Source organism: Pyrus communis, chromosome 7 (assembly GCF_041283825.1).
Source record: "Pyrus communis isolate YQ-2024b chromosome 7, ASM4128382v1, whole genome shotgun sequence".
Classification (NCBI taxonomy): domain Eukaryota; kingdom Viridiplantae; phylum Streptophyta; class Magnoliopsida; order Rosales; family Rosaceae; genus Pyrus; species Pyrus communis.
Window position 1 is genome coordinate 24,444,356 of NC_142571.1, and position 19,684 is coordinate 24,464,039.

General features: G+C 33.2%; 1 protein-coding gene and 2 long non-coding RNA genes across 3 annotated transcripts; 1 reads left to right on the forward strand and 2 right to left on the reverse strand.

The window, feature by feature from the left end:
• Positions 1–948: 948 nt before the first annotated feature.
• Positions 949–3,795, reverse strand: LOC137733358 (glucan endo-1,3-beta-glucosidase). The gene is made up of 2 exons (XM_068472510.2): positions 2,585–3,795; positions 949–1,446 (listed from the first exon to the last, which is right to left on the reverse strand). Exons 1-2 carry the CDS (start codon positions 3,602–3,604, stop codon positions 1,102–1,104), a joined length of 1,365 nt encoding a protein of 454 aa, XP_068328611.1. The 5' UTR covers positions 3,605–3,795; the 3' UTR covers positions 949–1,101.
• A 2,036-nt stretch (positions 3,796–5,831) lies between these two features.
• LOC148695935 (uncharacterized) lies at positions 5,832–6,789 on the reverse strand. The gene is made up of 2 exons (XR_015964797.1): positions 6,132–6,789; positions 5,832–6,023 (listed from the first exon to the last, which is right to left on the reverse strand). It is a non-coding gene; the product is annotated as an uncharacterized LOC148695935 (long non-coding RNA).
• Positions 6,790–14,640: 7,851 nt separating this feature from the next.
• LOC148695936 (uncharacterized) lies at positions 14,641–15,958 on the forward strand. The gene is made up of 2 exons (XR_015964169.1): positions 14,641–15,416; positions 15,508–15,958. It is a non-coding gene; the product is annotated as an uncharacterized LOC148695936 (long non-coding RNA).
• The last annotated feature ends 3,726 nt before the right edge of the window (positions 15,959–19,684 follow it).

The window sequence follows — 19,684 nt, forward strand, 5'->3', positions numbered from 1 at the left end:
AAAGTTGTAGAAGCAAGAGGAAAAGTAATGAAAAAAAAAACAATGGACGAATATGTGGATCCACAAAAGCATTCAAGGAAAATCCAGGTTCGGAATTGTTAATTATCATTTGATATCTAATACCTTTCCCAACTCTTTGATGTACATATATACAATATCATTAAAAGTAATTATTTTTGCACACTTTTTCTTCTTCTGTAAATTTTTATTTATTTGAGTCTCCTAATTTTTATTTATTTAATTTAAATTATAAAAAATAAACAGGGGTAAAAATTATTTCCTTATCTCGAATTTGTACTCAGTTTTGGATTTTAACTCATGATCTATGGCATTTTAATTGTAAACTCAAGTATTTAGTTATACCAAGAAAACATTATTATAAAATAAAAAAAATAGGGCAATAATTTCCATCTTTAATTTTATCAAGATAATCAACTTTAGAGGTACCATTTTTGTCCTCAAGCTAATTCCCATGACAATATATTCTATTTAGTTCTCCCAAATTTTTATATTTGATTTTGTAAAGAAATATAAGAACCTTTTTTTTTTTTTTTTTGCCAAAAAACTATTTACAACAAAATGTATTGATGTGAGCCTATCACTTATAGGAAAAATGCAAATGGAAAGTCCAATTTGATAAACCAAAATATTATTGTGAAGATTTAACCAAATCAATTTGGTAAACCAAAATATTATTGTAAAGATTTAACAAAGTCATCAAATGATTAAATATCAAAACACAAGCAATTACATGCATGTTGCACTCACTTGTTACACAGTTTATTTAATCTTCTTAAAATAAAAAATAAAAAAATAAAAGATTTCAGCCCTATTTTAGCTAATTAGGGTCCAGAACAAAAATTTTCCTTTATTTTTTTGACAAATAATAAGATAATTATATTGAATTCATTTAAACTACGAGAACTAAGATTTAAACACAGAATCTCATGCGCATGAACCAATACTCTTAACCATCATATGCTAATTAAATTCCAAATACACCATAATCATCAACATTCCACAAAAAAATTAAAAAAATTAGAAAGAAAAAAAGTCACGGTCAACAACATATCTTCCGTTCCTCATATCATCTACTCAAGCTCAAGCGTTGTATTTACAAGAGCCGTGGCTTGGGTCGGTGGTGGTGATTTGTCCGGACCCAGAGAAATCACAGTTGAAGTCGTGACGGCCGTTAGCCTGGTAGTAAGAATTCATGAGGTAAGACGCGCGGGCTCTAACGTCGTTATCAAAGCAAGCGCCGCCTGGCTGGATGGACTTGCAATCAACGCCGGTGCTGCAGACGTAGTCAATGTTTGATTGCAATGCTTGGTTGCTGGCTGCTGATTTTGCCACGCACCACTTCTTGCCTCCTGCCACCGGTGTTGTCGGCGTCGCTGGTGTTGATGGTTTCGCTGGTCCGGCAGGCTTTCCCGGAGTTGCACCATCCTAAATCACACAACGATTTAGCATACATAAGACTAACGTAATTCTAGCATAACAATATAGCATATGTGAGTTAAGTCAGAATGTTAAGACGGTATGTCCGCCACTTTGAAATATCGATAAAAATACATCTTTGGTACAAATTCAAAATTTGTACGAAGACAATTCAATTTGGTTAATATGTAGCCTCACAAAGAACATGAAGTAACTACTAAAATTATGTGTTTGCATCAAATGGCGATTCACATTCTAACATTTTTGTGTGATTACTTGTACATCCACAAATTTTGTTCAACAAATAAGGTTGAGTAGTACCGATGACACTACTCTTTACTATATTTAGCTAATATGACAATGTTTTATTTGTTTCTTGACACATAGTTATTACATTTAAATTAGAAATTTACACATAATTAATAACCGAAAACTGATTATGTCTCTCTAACTAGGTGTAATTTTTTATTTTGTGATTCAAAAAAGTTCACCTCGTTCGGCTTAAGATTTTCCTAAAAATCATAACTAAAAACCAGGAACATTTTTGCTCACCACTTCAGACTTTTGAGTATACTTATCATACACTATCTATCCCGTGTCATTTTACTTAACTAAGATTAATATTTTTAAAATAAAAAAATAACATTTAATATAAAAATTAACTAAAATTAAATGAAAGAATATTGATAAATGGTTAGGCGCATGATAAACATGCACCATAATAATAATGGCCAGCAAAAATATCCGCCTGAAAACTGATATCATTTGATCACTTTACACGTTATTTGGTGAGACCGGATGAATTATATTATTTTTCAGGCGTGCAGAAACAGAACCCGACTTCTCTGTCAATCCATGTTAATATTTTATATTAATGTTTTTATAAAATCAATAATGATATAAAAAATTAACATAATAAAAAAAAGATGAGAATGTATGGGACCCGCAGGGCAGAGAAGTCAGGACCGCAGAAACGTTCCCTGCAACATTATTTAATTTAACACAAGAACCAAGACACCGAATCTAGAAAATTTGCTTAATCAACGGTGCATGTGACCGACATTTTAAAGTAAAAAGCGTACGAATTAACAAATAAATATTTAATACAAAAACCAAAAATCAAATAAATATTTAATCAAGAACCAACCTGTTGATTGCGCATAACCCCAGCATTGTAAACCGGAGTCATGTCCGGTTTGAACAGCCCAAAGTTCTTCTCAGCGGCCGAACCGGGTTTCTGGTTCTCATTAAACAAAGCAAAGATGTAAGTCTCGATCTTCCGGTTTGGCATCAATGGCGTACCCTTACCGGACTCAATATGCTTGATCAAGTTACCGTTGTAGTCCACAGCGTTCTGAACCGAGCAGACTGGGAGCTCGCAAGCAGAAGGCCAACCGGTCTCGCCAGCAATCAAGTCCACGTCACCGAACCCGATTGCCTTGGCAGCTGAGTAAACCGCGTCCATCAACCCATCGAACATGTTAGTGTAAAACTTGCCGGTGAATTTATCGCGCACACCACTGTTGGGTCTGAAGAGAGCGTAGTTCTCCTTTTCGGGTGACCACCCGAAAAACGGGTACGGGTTAACCATGAAAGGCGACTTGGTCTGGCGACAGAACAGGAGCAATTGGGCCAGAATTGGAAGCACCTCCGGTCTGAACCGGCCTGTGCTGGGCGGGTCAGAAGACAACATCATTCCGAGCGAGTGAGGGGTCGAGACCTTGACATCCTTGATCCCCTCGCGGATCAAAGCGTTGTGGAAGGTCCTCATGGCAGGGACGAGGCTCGACTTGAGAGCGTCGTCCCCCCAGTGGAGGACCTCGCTGCCCATAGCAATGTATTTGATTTTGGTTGCCGGGTAAAACGGCTTGACATGATCAATGATCCAATGGCGAGCGGTGCGTAGATTTGTGAGGCTCTGGATGTCTCCGTTGGGGATGGTAATCGTCAAGGAGATGTTGGTGTTGGCGAAGGCCTTGATGATGTCGGGGTTGGCGTCGAAGAGTTTGACGGCGTCGATGGTGGTTTGGGTTTTGATGAAGTTGGCGACTTGGGCCGGTGGCGGAAGGTTGTCGGCGAGAGTACCGTAGTTTACGCCGATGGAGTAGGCTGTGGCGGCGAGCTGGACGAGGAGGAGAAGGTAGAGAAGGAGCTTGGTGGTGGCCATGGTTGCTTTTTTCTTTTTGTGGTGGTGTTTTGGGAGGCGGTGGATCCTCTCCTTTTACTTTGTAGGATTGGGGAGTTGGTAACTTGGAAGTCGTATTTATAGTGGGGAAAGAGATAGGACGTAAGAAGATAAGGGACGAATGGGATTGCGACATGTAGTTGGGCAATATCAGTTTTGTTTGTGATATGGGTAATGAATCTAACGATAGGGATATATTTGTAGGTAAAATTTGAAAATTAAAAGATATAGAAGTTGATATTTTGTTTATTACTTAAACGTTAATAAATGTACGACATATCATTTAATTTATAAATTTTATTTTTAAATTTAATATCACTTGCATTATCCTTATGATTTTTATTTACTGCTAAATTATGTTGAATTTTCTTGATGTAAGCTAACTGTTAAGATGAATTTGATCTTTTTATTACACTTTCAAAACCTGAAAATAACAAACCCTAAAACGAATTATCTATTTGGTCATATTATCACATAGATGATAGAAAAAATTTATCAGACAGTTAGAATGGATGTAATATCACCCTTGTTCTTTTTATCTCTCGTCTCTTATTATCACGTAAAGAAAAAATATGCCATAAACAAGTTCTCATAAAATTTCATTTGCTTTTGTTGCTTGACATGAATCCTAAGCTAGGTTACATATATTGTTTGGGACTCATAACATCTCAAAAGGCTCAAGGTAGAATCAAGTGCAATGCATAGAGAAGCATCTCTAGCTGTCGAGAAATTGAAATGTTAACTTTTGGCTTTGGGTTGATGATACATGCCAACTCATCTTTGGCACTTGACCAGGGACAAAACTAGCCGTTGTTGTAAGATTCAAACATCCTTGTATCATACCCCATGTTCTTTTGGCAAAGATGGAATATGATATGATTTTTATATTGATGATATTGCCGCATTGTTACATTGTAGTGTTGTGTTGTGATTTTTTTTTTTGAAATATTTATTTATAACATCATTCAGATCGTCCACTTACAGTACAATGCGTATAAAATAGTAACACCATATATAACGATGTTAATCTCACACTCACCAATTTCTGTTACATAATCTCTAATCATATATCTCTACTAATTAATAAAACATTCATTGTCAATCAAAATTTTAAAAAATTACCAGTTTAATCTTCTAATTAAAACAGAACATGAATAAGAAATACAGGGTAAATATGTAATTTCATACAATCAAATTTTACTATTTTTTTTTTCTTCAAAGCCTCACATACTTATAATCCTAACATATCTCTAATTAAAATTAAAAAATTAAAAAAAAAAAACTTCATACTTCTACATTCTCTATCACTCTCTTCCTCTCTCCTTCTATTTTAAAAACAAAATAAAAAAATTTCTCATATACTTTATATATACTCATATACTAATGGTTAATTATATAAAGATTTGAGTGGCGTGTTTGATGATGGGTGGTCAAAAACAGATGTCATACTTGACCAGGACCAGAAGCTTTGGCATCCGATACCTCATCGTCATCCATCGACCATCTTTGATTCCACGCGTTTCAATCTCAGAGTGAGCAAAGCATCTCCAAAACTTCGATGTTCCAACTGGAAAAGGATCTTCTCCGGAATACTTTTACTAAATTCATTCATCTGAGTTATTAAAATTTGATTTAACGATTAAAATTATTATAATTTATAAAATAATTTTATTTTTATAACTCTTGATCAAATTTTAATAATTCGAAAGATGGGTTTGAAGAAAAGTATCCTTCATTCCAACTGGGAACACGATAGAAACCTTTTGACCTACACTTGCCCGTGTAGATACCGTGTTGGATTTCCATTGGCTGCCCAGAAAAGTAATTGTCTAAAAGATGGGGCCGCGACAAAAATAAATTACTGGAATTGCGCACATTGATTTTGTTGTCATTTTACTTTTCTTCTTTTGTTGTCAGGAAAGCAATAAAGTGTTGTGTGTTCCGAGTATGTTCACGCGGTTTCTAGTTTGTAACGTTGTAGACTAACGAGAGGCTGATGGTGAGGGCTAAAATGTCCAAGAACACACAGGTCGGCACGCATTTAACACACGAGGCACTTACTCTTACTATTTTTCTGCAAGGTACCAAGAAACAGAGTTCCAATAATTTTTTTGTCAAGTTAGATATTTTTTACTACATTGAAAACTAGTACATGTATTAAAAATTAAAAAAAAAAAAAAAAAAAAAAAAACTAGTACAAGGCCCCAAATAAAAAAAACCATGTAAACAATTCCAAATAAAGTAAAAGGTCAAAGCAAAAAGCTTAGGCTGCAAAAACAAGAGACTAACACAAGCTTAGGCTCAAAGGCTGCAAAAACAAATAACAAAAAAACCTAATCTCCACCAGCATAAATCACACTGTCGCCGCCGTCACATTCTCAGAGGAAGCCAAACTCCGAACCTGAGAGAGTAGACACCATATTCAAGTCTCAATCACGAACTCCTACAAATATATACAAACAAAATATCTTATGTGTAGAGAGTGGGGCTAAAGGGGTATTTTACATACCAAACACTTGGCCTCGATGGGGATCCGGCATGCCAATTGGGGGAAGGAAAATGGATATGATATCCAACTTCTTATCGAAGCACACTGATTCAAGCACATGGTGGGACAGGGATGAAGTATCACAGCTAGGGAGAAGGGAGCAAGGAAAATTAAAAGACATAAGGTAGTGAAAGCAGGCAAAAAAGGGCAGATAAGGGGCATGAAGCCTGAATATGAGACAAGTTCAGGGATAGTTGAGATCCAGCTTACGAAAAACTGAGATAAAATTCAAGAGACAACCGAGAATGGAAACGAAGGAAGGAAACTAGAAAGGGGGAAGGAATAGGAGGTGGATGCAAGGAGGGGGGAAGGGGCAGAGGAGATGAGAAGAGAGGAAAAGGAGGAAAGGCCAAAGAAGAGACGAGGGAAGGAGAAGGAAAGGGAGGAGTAGCGGGCTGCCATCTAACCCGAGCAAGAGCAAGAGGCAGCGGCTGAAACTTCAAACTAGGGGGGTGCTTATGAATTTAGAATTTGGAGTTCACATAGAGAGAAACCGCGTAACTGCAGCCCACTTCGCCTTGTTTTCTTGTTTAAGAGAGTTTATATTTAGGGTTTCATAATTTTGTAGCCCGATTTGGATCGTCAGCCCAGCTGCTTAATATAATAGCTAACGGGATTGATTGGGTTTAGTCCAATGCTGCCTTTGACAAATAAGAGCGACATGGATTTTGCTTAAACGAATAGAATTACAATAATGCTCAAGAAATACTAAACTTTGATTAACCTTAAGTTTAAGCTTATAATACAAGGTAGTTACATACTTATACACTCTAATTAGTCGTCTTCATTCTTTTTAAAGAGCATGAACAAATGGCTGACATGCAAACTATTCAGCTTGTTTTGGGGTAGCGCGTGATTATAGTAAACTTGGTGTGTATGACACCACATAAATTACATGCACACAATTTATGTCTTAGAAGGAGTTTAAACCTTGTACATATTTGAATGACAAGGCATTTGCCTCTTTTCAAATGGAACATTAGTGTAAAACTCTAGCTTGGTTTTTTCTTTGTTTTTGGAAGTCACTGCTTTACATATAGTTTTGATTGTTTGTGTGTATCTTCTATTTTGTCTAGCTCTGTAATAATTTTTTAAGCAGTGTCTTTTTTTTAATGTAGTTTTTGTTTCTGACAATCACATTTGGAGTGAGTTCTATAATAATTTGTGATCCCCTGTGACTTGTTATGGATGAGTTAACGACTTCTTCTTGATGTATATTTGTAAATCTCCAAATAATAAAAAATGCCAAAACATTCCCTAGATAAAGTAATTTTTTTTTTTTTTTTTGAAGAACTAGATAAAGTAATTTGGTATATTTTTATTCTAATGGTTAAATTATAGTCCTTTTTCTATGTGTTATATATAAAATAGGTTATACTAAATCATGTCCATTAATTATTAATATTTTATAGGCTTACATGAGTGAATTAATAACAAAGTCATAGTGCGGTCAGTCAAATAAAAAAATTATACTCTTAGTCTTGATTTGGAGAAAAATCTATAACGAGTCACAAAGAATTCGCTATCTTCTATTGGCAATAGTCTCATCACATGAGTAATACTTGATAAATACACATGACAAAATAGATATGGATTGCATCATAATCCTTCTGACTACTCAGACTCTCTCACCTGATTATTAAGATGTTGCGCCGGCGCAGTCCTCTATGCTACCAGCACATACTAATGTCTGACTCGGAGACAATCAGATAATTTAAGCGAACACTTTAACGCTCAAACCTCATTGGGGAAACGATTGGGAAAACAAATTGGAAGGAAAGGTTGTAGAAGTAAGAGGAAAAGTAATGAAAAAGAGCAAAGGACGAATGGTGCTACAAAAGCATTGAAGGAAGATCCAGGTTCGGAAATGTTAATTATAATTTGATATCTAATATATGTGCACACTTCCTTGATGTATACACAATATTGAAGGTAATAATTTTTGCACTTTTTTTTTTCTTTGGTACATTTTTTTTTATTTTTATCTCTACATCCTTCTTTGATTTATTTAATTTAAATATAAAAAATTAACATCAGGTGGAGAGGAGAAAGAGACGGTAAAATTCACTTCCTTATCATGAATTTTCGTACTCTTAGCTTTGGATTTTAACTCGTGATTTATGGATTTTTAATTGTAAACTCAAACACTAGGTATACCAAGAAAACAATATTATTAAAAATAAAATAAAAAACAATGATTTTCATCTCTAATCTATCAAAATAGTCAACTTTAGAGATACCTTTGTCTTGAAGCTAATCCCCTTGACAATATATTCTCTTTAGTTCTCCCAATTTTTTATATTTGATTTAGTAAATAAATATATAAGAGCTATTTTTTTCTTTAACTCTACAACAAAATGTATTGATCTGAGGCTATCACTTATAGGAAAAATGCAAAAGGGAAATCCAATTTGATAAACCAAAATATTTTGATATTAAATATCAAAACACAAGCATTACATGCATGTTGCTTGTGCAACAGTTTTTTTATTTTTTATTTTAAAATGTTCTCCATTTACATGAAACAAGAAGAAAGATTTTGTGATACAGAAGTTGTAGTGAAGATGGCAAGAGATTATCAAGAACTGATAAAGAAGATTCCAGTCCCCATGACTCGCCAGAAAGACGCCATCTTCGTCAGTTGGCTTGCGCTAGCAAATTCTATGAAGCAATTTTACGGGCAACCGTTGCACTACCTCACTCATGTTCTTGTAAAGATCAGTCGAGAATTGGCACCGTGGATGAAGAGAAGCCAATGGGCAGCATTATTCATCCTAGGAGAGCTGAATCTACCATTTGGGATGTTGAAAAAGTCCACAGGCGTTGCACTTCTCACACAAATTTGGCTAACCTCTGGCTTTCTGACCCGGGGTACCATGCTTTTGTTCATGAAGTTGTCCCCTCGTCTAAATCGGTTGCATGAAATTTGATTGCCTTTTGAAATAATGCTCAGTATTGCTCAAGGTTCTAAAAAACGTTAGGCGCTAGTCGGGCGGCGAGCTAGCGCCTATCGCCTAGGCGGACGCCTAGGCAGATTTAGGTAAATTTCTTGTATATCTTGTAAATAAGTGCATATTGACACTTACAAAAAATTATACTCGTATGATATCCATGGATAAGATAATAAAATAATGATAAAATGCAAAAAAAAGTATCCAACAAGTCTAAAATTTAAAAACACATTAAGCATATATTTCATATAACCATAGTAAGTAGTATTGTAGGATGACACGCGAGAAAAATATACTTGGGAAAAAGAATGAAAAGAAACACAAAACAGCCACCTTGAAGAATCGAACTCGCGATCTGAAAACTGATGAAGACAAGCTGACCAACACGTACAAGGCCACACTTGTGCAAATCAACAGCTACAATATAAGTTATTGTAGTAGCTTCATTTGACATTTGAAAAACCCTAGCTGTTACACCCACTCTCATTTCAGCTTTGATGACCTCGAGCCCAAAGCCCAAACGGCTCTCCCTCTCTCTAATTCAGATCATTGCTCCTCGGGTAGCATGGAGGCTTAGGATGCACACACGTGTCATGCATCCCTCATTTTCTGATTAAATTGAGAAACCCTAGGTCTCTATCTCATTTCTAATTAAATTCAAAGGCTATTTTTGTGTTGATAAGTGAATGTTTTTATTGTGAACTACAGATATTAGATCTAAAGAAAAAACAAGAAAACCAGGTCCAACTTTTAAAGGAGAAACAAAAAAGTGATGAAGCGGCTGCAAGCTGAAATTCAATATATCAAATCGTAGAAGGTTGGTTCTATTTTTCATACATCAGGCAGTTACAAGCCTTGCTTCTAACTTGGTCTGAGGCTTATTGGGAGACATCTCCCAAGAAAATCAGAAGCTTCTTGCTTTCTAGAAACCGAAATAAGTCTCTCATTTATCTCCACCCTCTCTCACATCAACACAAACCTCATATCTGAGCCCAGCTCACCTATTTCAGCCATCACGGTTTGTTGATGTAGAAAGGTAAAACGCATCGATCTCTTCTTTGCTCATTAATTTCTTGTTTCCAACGTACTCCAAGTTCACAACTTAGACTTATATAGGATTTTTTTTTAATTTCAAAAAAAAAAAAAAAAAAAAAAACAGCCTAGCACCGCCTAGCCCGCCTAGAGCCCAGCCGATTTATCCAACTGATTTGCAAGAAAACGCCTCGAGTCACCACTGCCTAGCACCTAGGCGGCCGCCTAAGCCCTTTTTTAGAACACTGGTATTGCTATGTTCATTTTTTTAGGGTTCTTTAGATATAGATCCTTACAACTCTTATTTCCTAAATAAAAACCCACATAGTTACAAACATCAAAATAAAACCCAAATTTGATGCCAAGTAGAGAAGTTATTAACCTATTATTACAAAATATTTACAACTTGTACCACAATATTCAAAATAAATCAATAAATGTAATTACTCACCTTAATTACAATGAACAAATAGTTATTGCACATATTATTACCCCTAATATATATATATATATATATATATATATATATATATATATAGTACTACTATATGTTCAAACATATTAACTAATTAATCTACCTATATGTAAATTTATGATGAGTAATAACGCATATTTTGTAGGTAATATATTTTCCATGTATTATTACACATATTTGGCACATTTTATTATTATAAGATATATGTACAAATAATAGGTAAACTAATTTTGAATCAAAATAAAAGTGCTTTATTTGTAAGTAAATTAATTTTGATTTACATTTATTGGGTAAATTATTTTTCTTTTTTTTTTAAGCAATCTAACATTTTAAATTTTGAAATCTAACATCTTTTTCGACTAAAGAAAAAACATTTTAAAAGTTGAATAGTAGGTGCACTAAATCAAATATGACTTTAGCCCTTAAAACTTAATTTTCTCCACATAAAACCCGACATAAGTTTTTTACTTGAATAAAACCCATTGCTAAGATTCCACATCAGTAAATTCATTAATTATGTTTGACTTTATACATTTAAAAAAATTATGCCTAAAATACCCCTATTTGAATGCTTGATGTACACAACTTGTAAAGGAGAGTGAATGAATTTACAAAAATAAAAAAATAATAAATTCATTGCCTAATATATAATAAAAATAAAACTTGCCTAATATATGTAATAACACATGCTTAGTTTAGTCAATTAAATTATATATTACATATAAATGTAGGTAAATTATTTCACACACACATATATAACAAAAAAAAAAAAACATGCATGCTATATGTAAAAATTTAAGCAAAATAATTTACCTATAACAAAAATGTTATTTGATTCAGTGCACCTACTATTCAACTTTTAAAATGTTTTTCCTTAGTCGAAAAAGATGTTAGATTTCAAAATTTAAAATGTTAGATTGCTTAAAAAAAAAAACCAAAATAATTTACCCAATAAATGTAAATCAAAATTAATTTACTTACAAATAAAGCAATTTTATTTTGATTCAAAATTAGTTACCTATTATTTGTACATATATCTTATAATAAAAAATGTGCCAAATATGTGTAATAATACATGGCACATTTTATTATTATAAGATATAAGTACAAATAATAGGTAAACTAATTTTGACTCAAAATAAAATTGCTTTATTTGTAAGTAAATTAATTTTGATTTACATTTATTTGGTAAATTATTTTTCTTTTTTTTAAACAATCTAACATTTTAAATTTTGAAATCTAACATCTTTTTCGACTAAAGAAAAAACATTTTAAAAGTTGAACATGGCACATTTTATTATTATAAGATATATGTACAAATAATAGGTAACTAATTTTGAATCAAAATAAAATTGCTTTATTTGTAAGTAAATTAATTTTGATTTACATTTATTGGGTAAATTATTTTGGTTTTTTTTTTAAGCAATCTAACATTTTAAATTTTGAAATCTAACATCTTTTTTCAACTAAAGAAAAAACATTTTAAAAGTTGAATAGTAGGTGCACTGAATCAAATAACATTTTTTATAGGTAAATTATTTTGCTTGAATTTTTACATAAAGCATGCATGTTTTTTTTTTTTTGTTATATATGTGTGTGTGAAATAATTTACCTACATTTATATGTAAAATATAATTTAATTGACTAAACTAAGCATGTGTTATTACATATATTAGGCAAGTTTTATTTTTATTATATATTAGGCAATGAATTTTTTATTTTTTTTATTTTTGTAAAATCATTCACTCTCCTTTTCAATTCGTATGGAATTAATTGTGTACATCAAACATTCAAATAGGGGTATTTTAGGCATCAAAAATTTTTAAATGTATAAAGTCAAACATAATTAATGAATTTACTGATGTGGAATCTTGTCAATGAGTTTTATTCAAGTAAAAAACTTATGTCGGATTTTATGTAGAGAAAATTAAGTTTTAAGGGTTAAGGTCATATTTTCAATTTTTTTTTTAACAACTAAAAACATTACAAAAACGATCCTCTTCTGATCTTATTAGTTTTAGTTATATATGTTCGAAACTGATTTCCATAAGAACTTGTTGGTTGTGCAATATATGCATGATTTTTCCTAATAATTACATGAACTTGTTGGTTGTGCAATATATGCATGATATGCATGATTTTTCCTAATAATTACATGAACTTGTTGGTTGTGCAATATATGCATGATTTTTCCTAATAATTACATGTTGGGGCAATGCCATTTTGTGTTTCTTTGCCAATGCGTATCGTAGATAACATGTAACTAATTATTCCTTCAAATATGTGGGTAACTAAAATAGTTGTGTAGTCTCGATGTGCCACTTAATACGGTGTAGTAGTGGTATTTTCATTCACTTCGAGAAATCTTAAATTTAACTTTTATAAATGACAAGTCTGTTACCAAATTATTCTGACAAGTGCATTGTATGAATTAGTTTAATCTCACACTTCTAAAGATGAATAAATCGTTGTATTAAAAAGAAAAAAAGTCTTGATGTGATAAACAGCAGGCACAACTAGAGGCTTATCCAAATTATTTTGTTAAAAAAATATTTTGTTAAGGGAAAAAGAAATTTGTATTCATCCCCTTTTTCCTTTTTCTTTTTAGGAAAAAAATATGTATTTGTTTGATTTATTACGGTGTCATTTAGTTGTATCATCTCTCTATAAAGATAGATAAGAATGACATATGTTTGTTACATTATTGGAAAAAAAAATTTAGATTTTCATATTTACTTGTCTTATATGGGAAGGGAAGTGTTATTGGCACTCCAAAAATCTCATTCTACACTCCTCACAAGTGTATTTTTCTTTCCAAATATAGAAAATTTGAAATGCAGAATGAGATTTTTGAAGTGCCAATAACAATTCCATATGAAAAACTCATTAAATGACCATTCTATTGCATGCGTTTTGGGGTGTCTTTGGCGTGAAAGGAAACAGGTGAAAAGTGAGGTGCGCTGCTAGAGTAACGTTTATGTCGACTGCTATTGTAACGGACATGCATGGTCTACATCAATTTATTTATTAAATATTTACAACCGATTTTGTCCATATATGGAAATGGTGTTATCTAAATTTTGGATTCGTAATTATCTCTAATTTTGCACAACTGCCCGTTAAGTATAAACATATTACCAATTTGCCCTTAATTTTCTCTATTTTCAAATAAAAACCGATATTGATCCTAGCTTCCAAAAAACACCCCTATGTTGGTTAAAGTGCCTTCTCAAATATTTGTTCAAGTATATTCCTAATTACTTGGTAGAACCTGTATCATGAAATTTTGGTTAAGTATATTCCTAATTTTTTTGGTAGATCAGAATAGTAAACTAAGATTAACCCTAAAATAAAATTATAAATCAAACATAAAAAGAGAGTGACAACAAGTATAGATTTAAAGCGTTTCTAAAATCTATTATTTTTTTCATTTGCCTATAACCGTACAAGTACTGTTTTGGAAGTTGTAAAACGGTACAAGTGGTTAGCCGTCAAAGCCGAGTGCTTTTATAATAAAATCTTATCCAGAAGTTCCAAAACTCTAACACATGAGCGTGCTAATATTGCAGTGTGCCAAATGTATGAATTCTTTTATTTCATGTACTAACGTACGCTTGCATTACTTATACTTCTGTAGGTATGCCAATATAAAAAAGTTTGGATCTACTATTCACTCATCGCATGCCACTAAGTTAAAGCTCAAAAACACTAATGTATGCTTAATTAAAAGCTAACATGCAAAGAACACTAAGTGATTGAATAAACATATGTGGTATGGAGTGAATATTAATTTTTTTTGCCAATATATTTTCCAACCCCATATGTAATTTTCATATGCATTATTCGTGGTAAATAAACACAAGCACCCATATTATGTAGGTTAAATAGAACAATATACCAAGGGCATGAACGAAATCAAACTTTTTTAAGGTACTTAGTGGCAAAGTTGACAACGAATGCATTTACACATTTGGATATAAATAGGGGATGGGGGTTGAGTAACTCAGAAGCGCACCATAAAATCTAAAAGAAGATGTGCACCAGAGAAGTTGAAGTAGAAGATGCACCATATAAGCTGATCTGATCTTCAGCTTCAACTTCTACAGGTACGCATCTTTTATTAGACCTTACAAGAAAGATGCAGCGACTTCTATTAGACACAGACGGGATATAAATAGGGGAGGGGGTTGAGTTACTCAGTGAAGAACCACAACCTCTAAAAGAAGATGCACCAGAGAAGTTGAAGTTGAAGATGCACCATAAGCTTTGATCTTCAGCTTCCACTTCTTTTGGTGCATCTTTTATTAGACCTATAAGAAAGGTGCAGCGACTTCTATTAGATGCAACATCTAGATGCAGCAACCACTTATAAGAAAAAGGAAGATATAGTATTTAGGAAGTGGAAGATGAATCATTAGAGGAGGGACAATTGAAAGAAAAAACGGTGATGGTAAAAGTAAAGATGGAGACAGCAAAAAAATGGGGGAGCTAGAAAACAGTTCGATGAAGATGATGATTTACAGAGGCCGCTGTGCTGTGAATGCTCTGGACATCTTCATCTTCATTGAACTGTTCTAGCGCACCCATATTTGTTGTCTCCCTCTGTACGTCTACCATCACAATGTCCTCTCTTAATTCTCCCTCCTCTAATGATTCATCTTCCACTTCCATTCTAACTACTATATCTTTCTCTTTCTTATAGGGGAGGCGAGGAGGAGTGGCAGAAGCTAATGTTCTTTTCCTTATTATTTCATCAGGACATCAGAAAGTAAAGCACATGTTTTTCAGGTGATGGTTTTCATCACTTTCCTTCATTTCTTTGTTCTCTTTAGTCTTTACTCTACAGCTGCATCAATTTTTTTATTTCTTGGATATGCAGGTGCATCTGTGCACATAAAATTTGACAAACTCATTTTTCTTCTTTTTTATTTCTCTCTCTCTCTTTCTCTCTCTCTCTCTCTCTCGTCTTCTTCTTTTGTGAGTTTTTCCTCCTGTACTGCCGCAGCTTTGAGATTTCCTGGTTCTTCTGGTTGCCCTCGCCCTGGATTCTTTTTGAAAAACCAGCGATCATGGACAAGCTTGCGGCGTCAGTTTGGATGCCTCAGACTTGAGCTTATTCAATCCGTAAGGATTGTAATTCTTACGGATTTAAAAATTATATTTAATGTCATTATTTTGATGTACATTCATTGTTCTAAACAAGTACTCATGATATAAGAGTAATGCTAGAGAAACTAAATTTGTAGATTAAATTTTGTAAACTAAATGACTTAAAAGTTGGTGATTGAGTTATTATTTAATCGTTAATAAATGTGCTTATTTTTTATTAATGACATATCATTTGGTATGCTAATTTAATCTTCTTAGCATTATTTATGATATAAATATCACAAATTATAAAATTTTACACACATATGAAAGTAATTTATCGTTTAACAAAAAAAAATATGGTTGAGTTGGTGAGTTGTCATTCTATTGCTTGTGATGTCATGGATTCAAATTTTTCGATAGACATTATTTCTATTTTTAATTGAAATATTAATATATAAGCCGCCACCAATCAAGGCAACCAAAAAAGTTTCAGGTGAAAATTTATGCGGCCAAAAATTTCCTGACAAATTCCGGTGACTGTGCTAGGTAGGTTGTGGTTTATGGGCAATGAGGGCAAAAATATTAATGTATTATTTTATAATTGTCTTAGCTCACAAAGTGTGGCTTTATCCAAATAAAATGAGTTGGAGCTGTAATCCTAATTCCCTTAAAAGAAGTGACACAGAAAGTTAAGGTTTTACTTCCTAAAGATATTTTACTATGTTTACAAATGGTATGTTAATTATAATTAAGTAAAATTGAATTCTTTCCTTCTTTTTTTTTATTTCTTCATACATTGAATTTCTTCAAAGAAAATGGTTGTAACATTCGTTTCAATGAATCCGTAAGATTCATTTCAACAGCAAGTAATTAATGTAAAGATAAGGAAGAGCCCCTGTGAAATAAATGCGGAAAAACAAAATTAGATATGTGTATCAATATTTAATACCGCACACAGATTTTGACAAAAAACAAATAAAAATTCCGCACATATTTATGCCCACAATATTGTCAGAACTGTCATTCTAGATTGTTTCTCTTCATATATTTACCTTCTAAAGCATGTCAATTCACATCATCGCCTTTCTTCTCCATCATATAAATTCACAAATATTATGTGATCTTCTCTTGACAAAGGTTTTAGTTTACTCTCTCAAGGGAGTCGCCAAATGGCAAATAATGGTGGTCAAGAAGTTCATTTTGAATTTGAAAGTCATTGTTTGTTGCCAGTATCATTGGTGGCTGCACACAAAGTGGAACCAAAGGTACGCTAGGGAAAAAGGAAGCAAGGGGGCGAAGCCCTTTACATCCACCCTTTATAACGACATCTCAATATAGTTGTCTGCTTCTCGGCTGGAATGTAGAGAATAGGATAATGATGCGAGCCGGCAGGCTCTACAGGTAATATGGACAGTGAATGTAAAGTGTTTCACATCATTAACCTATAATCCAGCCGGAAAGTAGCCAGTCGTATTTATGAATGGTGTGGCCATAGAGAATGGATGTAAAGGACATTGCCCTGTGCCTCCTCCCCCTTCCGCCTACCTTTGGTTCAACTTTTCCTGCAATTTCCAATGACATTGGCAAGAAGCAGTGATTCTCATGTTCAAAATGAACTTCTTCACCACCATTAACCGCAATTTGGTGACTTCAAGTTCTTCTTTCTTCTCTGTGTTTTCCGCTTGAAGAGTTCCAAGTTCCATAAGACCTTATGGTCGCTCGAACGAATCATAGTAGGCCTTTCATCACAAATTCAATAGTAGATCAATATGTTGAATTTTCTTTTCTTTTTTTTCCTAGCAGCTAGGGAGTAGTGCATGATCAAGGAGCTGATTTGGTTCAAGGAACCCCTCAATTTTATTAGTGATGTGTTGGCTAAGGATTGTAACAATTGTTGCTTATTCCCTACTGCCCATGCTAGCCTATTATCTTGTATTCATCTTCAATCAATGAAATTTCCAATTCTTCCTCAAAAAAGAATGAGTGAATGATGAATTTTATAGAATGCTAATAACAATTTTTTTTCATGGTTTACATTTCATTTGATAAGATATATATATTTTTTTAATACATATGAAATTATTTATATCAAGGGGTGGAGGAATGAGCTAAACCTCACAATGAGCTATAATAATTTTGTTCGAACTGGCTTGGTGAGAATCGAATCTAAAACCTCTTACTTACTTTTTAATTTTGTTCGAATTCAATTTTCTTAATTTTTATCACCACTATAAAAAAACAAAAAACAAAACAAAACAAAAAAACAAAACAAAACAAAACAAAAAATGATCTATAGTTCTCATATATATATATATATTCATGGATATTCTAAGCCTCCTTTTTATTGTGAGTTTGTTCAATTATTATGTCATTGAGAAAAGGAACCAGGTTTTTTTTATGCATGTGTGCGTTTTATTTTGCAAAGTGCCTATTGACCAACTTCTTCAGGCATACAAATTCGTTAATCACTACTTGATGCCCGGCGATTTGTAACTAAGAATTGTTTGAAAAAATATTCAATTCAATCCCTTCACATAAAATACGTGTAACAATTAATTCGTAAAGACAAGGATGGGTCATTAACAAATAAGTCTGAAGGAACAAAACATGATTAGATGTATCGAAACTCAATACCACACAAATTTATGCCTATTGTGTTTTGAAAAACGTTGGTCTAGATCTTTCCTATTCATCTATAAAAAAGGGCCTAAGATTGAGTTGTTTTGTACATGATTAAGAATAAGACATATCCTATATACTAAAGCTCAGTTTTTGGTTATTGTTGATGACCAGTGGCTGGACGATTTTTCCCCTTGGTTTTTCCTCTCCTTCCTTGCTGTTTCCTCTTTTGCTGCAGTGAAAAGTCTGTTTTGCCCATTCGATCCACGCGTCGATCATCGTTGTGCGTCAACTGCTTCAACTTTTCTTCTCGACTTTTTCCTTCCGTTTCTGCCTTTCTTTCTCACAATTCTCTGCTTCTTTTTCTCTCTTTTTCTCTCACTCTCGAACGCCGCCTTCTCTCGCTCTCCGACCTTGCAATCTCAGTCACGAAAATTTGCTTCTATCGCTCTTTTTCGCTTTTAAATCTCGGTTGAAGCAATTCTACTGGTCTCAAATTAAACCATATTTGAAGGCGAAAATCTAATTCTCCAGTAGGGGAGAGCTCCCCTGTGATTCTTTAAAATCAGAGAGCTCCCCTATTACCATTGCTGCTGGTTCTTCAAATTCTCTCCATTTCTCATCCTAAACCCTAATTTCCAAACAATTATTTCTTAATTTGAATGACAAGGCATTTTGCCTCTTAAAAATGGAACATTAGTTCCGTTAAGTATAAACATATTAACAATTTGACCTTAATTTTCTCTATTTTCTAATAAAAACCGATATTGATCCTAGCTTCCAAAAAATACCCCTATGCTGGTTAAAGTGCCTTCTCAAATATTTGATCAAGTATATTCCTAATTACAAGGTAGAACCTATATCATGAAATTTTTGTTTAAGTATATACCTAATTTCTCAGGTAGAATACTATTCAGAGTAGTAAATTAAGATTAATCCTAAAATAAAATTATAAATCAAACATAGACAGAGAGTGACAGCAAGTATATATTTAAAACGTTTTTGAAATCTGTTATTTTTTTCATGTGCCTATAATCGTACAAGTACTGTTTTGGAAGTTCTAAAACCGTACAAGTGGTTAGCTGTCAAAGCAGAGTGCTTTTATAATAAAATCTTACCTAGAAGTTCCAAACTGTTACATGTGAGCGTGCTAATATTGTGGCATGCCATATGTATGAGCTCTTTTATTTCATGTACTACCATACGCTTACATTACTTATACTTTTGTAAGTACGTCAATATAAAAAAGTTTGGATATGCTATTCACTCATCTCATGCCACTAAGTTAAAGCTCAAAAACACTAATGTATGCTTAATTAAAAGCTAACATGCAAAGAGCACTAAGT

Excerpts from the sequence above, each read along its gene's own strand:
- LOC137733358 (XM_068472510.2), bottom strand. The coding sequence starts at position 3,604 with ATGGCCACCACCAAGCTCCTTCTCTACCTTCTCCTCCTCGTCCAGCTC. Across the intron at positions 1,447-2,584 it reads GGGTTATGCGCAATCAACAG|GATGGTGCAACTCCGGGAAA; the intron begins GTTGGTTCTTGA and ends TGTGTGATTTAG.